At 47.0% G+C, this 7983-nt stretch overlaps 1 protein-coding gene across 1 annotated transcript in view; it reads left to right on the top strand.

Moving 5' to 3' along the window:
* Nucleotides 1–7983, top strand: part of LOC115124322 (protein unc-13 homolog A-like) — a 157008-nt gene extending 149025 nt beyond the window's left edge. The window contains exons 30-40 of the mRNA XM_065006068.1: nt 2494–2571; nt 2732–2820; nt 2985–3128; nt 3250–3373; nt 4355–4411; nt 4546–4626; nt 4846–4993; nt 5198–5254; nt 5756–5848; nt 6011–6170; nt 6273–7983. Of these exons, the coding sequence (XP_064862140.1) occupies nt 2494–2571; nt 2732–2820; nt 2985–3128; nt 3250–3373; nt 4355–4411; nt 4546–4626; nt 4846–4993; nt 5198–5254; nt 5756–5848; nt 6011–6170; nt 6273–6564 (1323 nt within the window). The 3' untranslated portion in view covers nt 6565–7983. The remainder of the gene's footprint in view (nt 1–2493; nt 2572–2731; nt 2821–2984; nt 3129–3249; nt 3374–4354; nt 4412–4545; nt 4627–4845; nt 4994–5197; nt 5255–5755; nt 5849–6010; nt 6171–6272) is intronic.

Here is a 7983-nt window from a genome sequence, read left to right as displayed (position 1 = left end):
CTCTCTCTGTCTGTGTCTCTCTCTCTCTGTCTGTCTCTCTGTCTGTGTCTCTCTGTCTGTGTCTCTGTCTGTCTGTGTCTCTCTCTGTCTGTCTGTCTCTCTCTGTCTGTCTGTGTCTCTCTCTCTGTCTGTGTCTCTCTCTCTGTCTGTCTCTCTCTGTCTGTCTGTGTCTCTCTCTCTGTCTGTGTCTCTCTGTCTGTATGTGTGTCTCTCTCTGTCTGTGTGTCTCTGTCTGTATGTGTGTCTCTCTCTGTCTCTCGTCTGTCTGTGTCTCTCGTCTGTCTGTGTCTCTCTCTCTGTCTGTCTGTGTCTCTCTCTCTGTCTGTCTGTGTCTCTCTCTCTGTCTGTCTGTGTCTCTCTCTCTGTCTGTCTGTGTCTCTCTCTCTGTCTGTCTGTGTCTCTCTCTCTGTCTGTCTGTGTCTCTCTCTCTGTCTGTCTGTGTCTCTGTCTGTCTGTGTCTCTCTCTGTCTGTCTGTGTCTCTCTCTGTCTGTCTGTGTCTCTCTGTCTGTCTGTGTCTCTCTGTCTGTCTGTGTCTCTCTGTCTGTCTGTGTCTCTCTCTCTGTCTGTGTGTCTCTCTCTCTGTCTGTGTCTGTCTGTATGTGTGTCTCTGTCTGTCTCTCGTCTGTATGTGTGTCTCTCTCTGTGTCTCTCTCTGTCTCTGTCTGTGTGTCTCTCTCTCTGTCTGTATGTGTGTCTCTCTCTGTCTGTATGTGTGTCTCTCTCTGTCTGTGTCTCTCTCTCTCTGTCTGTGTGTCTCTGTCTGTCTGTGTCTCTCTCTGTCTGTATGTGTGTCTCTCTCTGTCTGTATGTGTGTCTCTCTCTGTCTGTATGTGTGTCTGTCTGTGTCTCTCTGTCTGTCTCTGTCTGTCTGTTTGTCTCTCTCTCTCTGTCTGTCTGTCTGTCTGTGTCTCTCTGTCTGTCTGTGTCTCTCTCTGTCTCTTTCTCTGTGTCTCTCTGTGTCTCTCTCTGTCTCTGTCTGTCTGTCTCTGTCTGTCTGTGTCTCTCTCTCTGTCTGTGTCTCTCTCTCTGTCTGTCTGTGTGTCTCTCTCTCTGTCTGTATGTGTGTCTCTCTCTGTCTGTATGTGTGTCTCTCTCTGTCTATCTGTGTGTCTCTCTCTGTCTGTATGTGTGTCTCTGTCTGTCTGTGTCTCTGTCTGTCTCTCGTCTGTCTGTGTGTCTCTCTCTGTCTCTGTGTCTCTCTCTGTCTGTCTGTGTCTCTCTCTCTGTCTGTCTCTCTGTCTGTGTCTCTGTCTGTCTGTGTCTCTCTCTGTCTGTCTGTGTCTCTCTGTCTGTTTGTCTCTCTCTCTCTGTCTGTCTGTCTGTGTCTCTCTCTCTGTCTGTCTCTCTGTCTGTGTCTCTGTCTGTCTGTGTCTCTCTCTGTCTGTCTGTCTCTGTCTGTCTGTTTGTCTCTCTCTCTCTGTCTGTCTGTCTGTGTCTCTCTGTCTGTCTGTCTGTGTCTCTCTCTCTGTCTGTCTGTGTCTCTCTCTGTCTCTGTGTGTGTCTCTGTCTCTGTGTCTCTCTGTGTCTCTCTCTGTCTCTGTCTGTCTGTCTCTGTCTGTCTGTGTCTCTCTCTCTGTCTGTGTCTCTCTCTCTGTCTGTCTGTGTGTCTCTCTGTCTGTATGTGTGTCTCTCTCTGTCTGTATGTGTGTCTCTCTGTCTGTGTGTCTCTCTCTGTCTATCTGTGTGTCTCTCTCTCTGTCTGTATGTGTGTCTCTGTCTGTCTGTGTCTCTGTCTCTGTCTGTCTGTGTCTCTCTCTGTCTGTCTGTGTCTCTCTGTCTGTCTGTCTGTTTGTCTCTCTCTCTCTGTCTGTCTGTCTGTGTCTTTCTCTCTGTCTGTCTGTCTGTGTCTCTCTCTCTGTCTGTCTGTCTGTGTCTCTGTGTGTGTCTCTGTCTCTGTGTGTGTCTCTGTGTCTCTGTGTCTCTCTCTCTCTGTCTGTGTCTCTCTGTCTGTGTCTCTCTCTCTGTCTGTCTGTGTCTCTCTCTCTGTCTGTCTGTGTCTCTCTCTCTGTCTGTCTGTGTCTCTCTCTCTGTCTGTCTGTCTGTGTCTCTCTCTCTCTCTGTCTGTGTCTCTCTCTGTCTGTGTCTCTCTCTCTGTCTGTGTCTCTCTCTCTCTCTGTCTGTGTCTCTCTCTCTCTCTCTCTGTCTGTGTCTCTCTCTCTCTCTGTCTCTGTCTGTGTCTCTCTCTGTCTGTGTCTCTCTCTCTCTCTGTCTCTGTCTGTGTCTCTCTCTGTCTGTGTCTCTCTCTCTCTCTGTCTGTGTCTCTGTTTGTGTCTCTCTCTCTCTGTCTGCGTCTCTCTCTCTCTCTGTCTGCGTCTCTCTCTCTCTCTCTCTCTCTCTGTCTCTCTCTGTCTCTCTCTCTGTGTCTCTCTCTGTCTCTCATATCATCAAGATAAAGAGAAGCTGTATCTTTCTGCCTGCTTGTATCAGCGACATACAGCTTCTGCAAAGTTGCAAGGTCTGATCTCTAATTATGTGTCTTCCTTTCCCCTCAGCCTTGCATCATCATCAATAACATCCAGCAGCTGAGAGTGCAACTGGAGAAGATGTTTGAGGTCATGGGAGGCAAAAATGTGAGTTTGTCAACCTCAACATCACTCAGACCTCAATATGCCATTACAGGAACCACATTGTAAAAAAGTGTACCTACAATGAAATGATTACGCTGTGCCCACAGTGTAATTTTCTATGTAAAAACATGTATTATTAAAGACACTTACTTCCTGCCCCCAGCTTAACGTGGAGGCCAGTGACTTCCTGAAGGACCTGCAATTAAAGCTCAACAACGTCATGGACGACCTTAGTAGGATATTTGCCGTCAGGTGTGTGTGTGTGTGGAGTTGTTTAGTTGAAGCGTTGGTGCTTCCAGGGTAGTATTCATTAGGACATGTAACAGAACTCCCTCTTTCAATCTGTTTTCTTACGCCTTGGTGCCTAATGAATATGACCCTGAGTTGTGTGTTTTTATGGTTGTGTCGGCGTGTAGTTTCCAGCCCCATATTGAGGAGAACGTGAAGCAGATGGGCGACATCCTGGGCCAGGTGAAGGGACAGACTGTTACTGACAACAACAGCGTGGTCGGGGACGCAGACAACGTCCTGCAGCCCATCATGGACTTCCTCGACACCAAGTGAGACAGAACTAGAGATGCACTCACAGAGACACACATACTCTCTCTCTCTGTTCTGTGTTGTGGGGGAAAAAGTATATATTCTGGGTGTGTTAAAATGTGTTTATTCTCTCCTCCCTAGCCTGTCACTGTTTGCTAAGATCTGCGAGAAGACCGTGCTGAAGAGAGTGCTGAAGGAACTGTGGAAACTGGTTATTAACACTATGGAGAAAAGCATCGTGCTCCCACCATTCACAGACCAGTCAGTGAGTGTAATACACACTTCTTCCTACGTCCTGCACCAAACTCTTCAGTACATTCTCTCTGGTATAATACTGAATCTACCGTTCGTTCATAAATCTAAAGTTCTGGTTTGAATACGAGGTTGCGAACATACCCATTGGCTAGAATGAGAGGTAGAGGATTGAATGGTTACTTCCGCTCCCTGCTTGTTGTTAATCGCCTTCAGATTCACTGACCCCCCTCTCTCGCCATCGCCCCACCCTCTCTTTCTCTCCTCCTTAGGCGATAGTAAGTAGTGTGTTTCGCCCTGTCTGCTGTGTCAGCACGGACACACAGGCTCCTCTGCTACCTGCGACAGCACAGCATCACTCTTCTTGTCCCCCATGCTACTCTATGTACCCACCTCTCCTTCTCAGATTGAGCCCAAGACCCTACCCACCACTTGTATAACTCTAGAAAAATGTGGTTGGTGTAAGTAGTAAGGCCATAAGGCTTGCACCTGTCCACTCCCACCAGATCTACACGAGTGACTAGTAGGTAGGGGCGAGGGCTGGATTTGAGTGTGTTGAATAGTGTCAGGATCATCCCCTGTATTTTAGATAGGCGCATGGCGCACGACTGACAGATGGGTTCCCTGAACCGGTGCCACTGCAATACAGTGCCGTACCCCTCCTTACTCTTCTCCTTCCTCTCCTCCCTTACCTCCGGTCTTATATTTTGTCCTTCCTCTAAAGTGTTGCCTGTACGTGGAATGGATTGGGGGCGTTTCCCCACAACCCGGTACTGGATTTGAAATCTCTACCCCCCCCCCCCCCCGATTTGTCTTTATTGTGACATGTTACGTTTAGCGATGAATAAACTCTCCCCTCGTCATTATACTACCTCTTCTGTCATCACTCTTCTCTCTCTCAACCGCATTCTTTCTTTTCATTTTTTCACTCTCTTTCTTTCTCTCCTCTCGCTCTCGCTCTCTCTCAACCTCTCTTTCTCTCTCCCCTCCACAGGGCACTCAGTTGATCCTGAATGCAGCTAAGGAGTTGGGCCAGCTCTCCAAGCTCAAGGTAATGGATGCCACGTTAGGATGAGTTCCTTTCTACAGCACATTTCAGACACAATGCAGTCCTGTCATGTAGTGTGCCGTATTAACTACATTGTCGCATTAACTAACTCTGTCTCTGTTTCCCTGCCCTTGCAGGAGCACATGGTGCGAGAGGAGGCCAAGGCTCTCACTCCTAAACAGTGTGCCGTCATAGAGCTCGCATTGGACACTATTAAGGTACAGTATACATTATGTACACTTTGTAGGATGGATGACATAGTATGTAGTATGTGTTATGTACATTGAAGTAAAATGCACTTTACATAAAGCATCCAGGTATAAAGCTTCATAACTTGTTATAAGCATCTATGAACCTACATAATGTATTATAACAAGGGTTATAATGTTATGTCTCTATGGATAAATAACAATACCTGTTGGCCTCTCCCCCTGTAGCAATACTTCCATGCGGGCGGTGTGGGCCTGAAGAAGACGTTCCTGGAGAAGAGTCCTGACCTGAAGTCTCTGCACTACGCCCTGTCCCTCTACACACAACACACTGACAAGCTCATCAGGAAGTTTGTCCTCTCCCAAAACACTCAGGGTACGACTGTCTGTCTGGATGGCTGGCTCTCTCTGGCTCTTCACTTCTCTCTCTCTGTCTCTCTCTCTCTCTCTCTCTCTCTCTCTCTCTCTCTCTCTCTCTCTCTGCCTGCCTCTGTGAATGGTAACTCTGGTCGTGAGATTTGGTACAACGATACATGTGAGCTGGGATATCCTACTGAACTTTCTCCTCTCTCCCTGCTAGTCCATGGAGGGAAGGGGGTCAGGTATACCCTGAATGAAGACACATTACCAGAGAAGGGTAAGTGCCTTCTCACCTCTCCACCCTCCCCCTCTCCATACACATTCAATGTAAACAGCATGTTTCAGGAGAATTACAGTCTGGTGCAAACCAGCTGCAGGCTTTAACCCTGGCTCTAAACCTACTGTGGCTATGGGCCAGCCAGCCAAGCACTGCTGCACCCTTACACTAACCGGATTGAACCGATATCTGTCCAGCCCTTGTAGGCCACACAGACACGTACTTGTGCACGTGACGATAAAACTTGGAAGAAAGATTGTATTTAGGGAATGGATAATGGAGGAGAGGATTCCAGTGGTGGAACGATCCCAACGTCTAGACATAGCCAGACACACGCACACTGACACAGCATGCATTGTGTAGACAGATTTATCAGCCTGCCTTTGCTTTATTGTGCATTAAACTTGCTTGCTACCAACTGAAACACTTTGGGGTTTACAGAGTGTTCTGGTCAACAGAAGTGATCTCAACACTGTGTGTCTTACACTTGACCTCTGGTAGGGTCGGGAGTGGAGGAGCCAATCGGAGAGGTGGTCATGCATGTGGAGATCTTCACCCACCCCAACACTGGAGAACACAAGATCACTGTGAGAGGTGAGAGATGGAGTGAGGGGGAAGGAGAAAGAGATGGAGGGGGTTATGGGGAAAGGGAGGGCATAAGGGAGGGGTAATAATGGGCTTTACATACATAATTGCACTAGACTTGAGCTTTTCTGAAATGCACTGCAAAAACCCACGACCCTTTCTCTCTCCCAGTGGTGGCTGCCAATGACATTAAGTGGCAGACCCAGGGGATCTTCCGTCCCTTCGTGGAGGTCTACATCATCGGCCCCCACCTCAGTGACAAGAAGAGGAAACACGCCACCAAGTCCAAGAACAACAGCTGGTCGCCCAAGTTTAACGAGACCTTTCAGTAGTGAGTATATCAGGCCTATTTCTGATTAGGGTGTGTGTGCTCACGTGTCAATGTCAATATGTGTGCACTATCCAACCCACCTCTTCTCCGTCTCCTCTCCAGTTCCCTGGGAAGTGAGTTGGGTCCTGAGGGTTATGAGCTGCAGCTGTGTGTGAAGGACTACTGCTTCGCCAGGGAGGACCGTACAGTGGGCATGGCCCTGATGCAGTTGAAGGACATGGCCTCTAGGGGCAGCATGACGTGCTGGCTCCCCCTGGGGAAGAGGGTCCACATGGACGAGACGGGCCTGACAGTACTGAGGATCCTATCCCAACGCAACAACGATGAGGTGGCCAAAGAGTTCGTCAAGCTGAAGTCAGACCAGCGCCCTGCTGAAGAGGGACAGGGGAGCTGAGAGAGAATAGGTCGAGAGATACTGATGCAGACACACACACAGTCACGGAACATACACAGGGGTACACATGTATTCATACACCGCACAAAAACGTGCACTGTACATACACACAAACAATACAGGAAAACACACAACATATGCATATGTTATACAAAACATGGTCATAAACACACTAATGATCTCTATCACAATGATTTAGCACGTGTCCAAACACTGGCCAACGGTTCCTTCGCAAATAGATAGATTTTGTACACCTATCAATCAGTTTATCCATTTCTGCTGCTCTCTTTCACTCTTGCATATTACATCCAATTTTTCTATACATTTAATGCAGAAATTGATTGTGAAAAAAAAATCACCTGAGGAGTTATGGATGACTTTGCACTTTGACCTCTGCATGTTCAGGAGAGCAGCCCTAACCCCAACTCTTACTCCTCTGTCTGTTTCTGTATGTCTGTCTGTCAATATAACAGTCTGTTGTTCTCTGTTTTTTATGTTGTGCTGTGTGATGTGTTCTGTGTAGAAGAGGCCATAAGGCACAGATCTAGGATCAGCGTACAATCCCCTTGTCCTTACTTTGCCTGTTAGGGAGGGGGAAATTTAACTCTGATCTTACAGCGCCTTCGGAAAGTATTCAGACCCCTAGACTTTTTCCACATTTTGTTACGTTACAGCCTTGTTCTAAAATGTATTAAATGTATTTTTTACTCATCAATCCACACACAATAAATACCCCATAATGACAATGCAAAAAAATATTTTTGGGTTGTTGTTTTTTATAATTTATAAAAAATATCACATTTAAGTAAGTATTCAGACCCTTTACTCAGTACTTTTTGTTGAAGCACCTTTGGCAGCGATTACAGCCTTGAGTCTTCCTGTGTATGACGCTTGTAGCTTGGCACACCTGTATTTGGGGAGTTTCTCCCATTCTTCTCTGCAAATCTTCTCAAGCTCTGTCAGTCTGGATGGGAGGCGTTGCTGCACAGCTATTTTCAGGTCTTTCCAGAGATGTTCGAACGGGTTCAAGTCCGGGCTCTGGCTGGGCCACTTGGACGTTCAGAAACTTGTCCCGAAGCCACTCCTACGTTGTCTTGGCTGTGTGCTTTCAAATCAAATTTGATTTGGCACATGCACCGAATACAACAGGTGTAGACCTTACAGTGAAATGCTTAACCAACAAGCCCTTAACCAACAATGCAGTTTTAAGAAAGATATGTGATAAGTAAAAATAGATAAGTAAAAAATACAATTAAAATAACAAAAATATTTAAAGAGCAGCAGTAAAATACAGCAGACAGGCTATATACAGGGGGTACTGGTATAGAGTCAATGTGCTGGGCCACAGGTTAGTTGCGGTAATATGTACATGTAGGTAGAGTAAAAGTTACTATGCATAGATAATAAACAGAGAGTAGC

The sequence above is a fragment of the Oncorhynchus nerka genome, linkage group LG20 (assembly GCF_034236695.1).
Source record: "Oncorhynchus nerka isolate Pitt River linkage group LG20, Oner_Uvic_2.0, whole genome shotgun sequence".
NCBI lineage: Eukaryota > Metazoa > Chordata > Actinopteri > Salmoniformes > Salmonidae > Oncorhynchus > Oncorhynchus nerka.
This window is presented reverse-complemented; position numbering and strand designations above follow the sequence as displayed.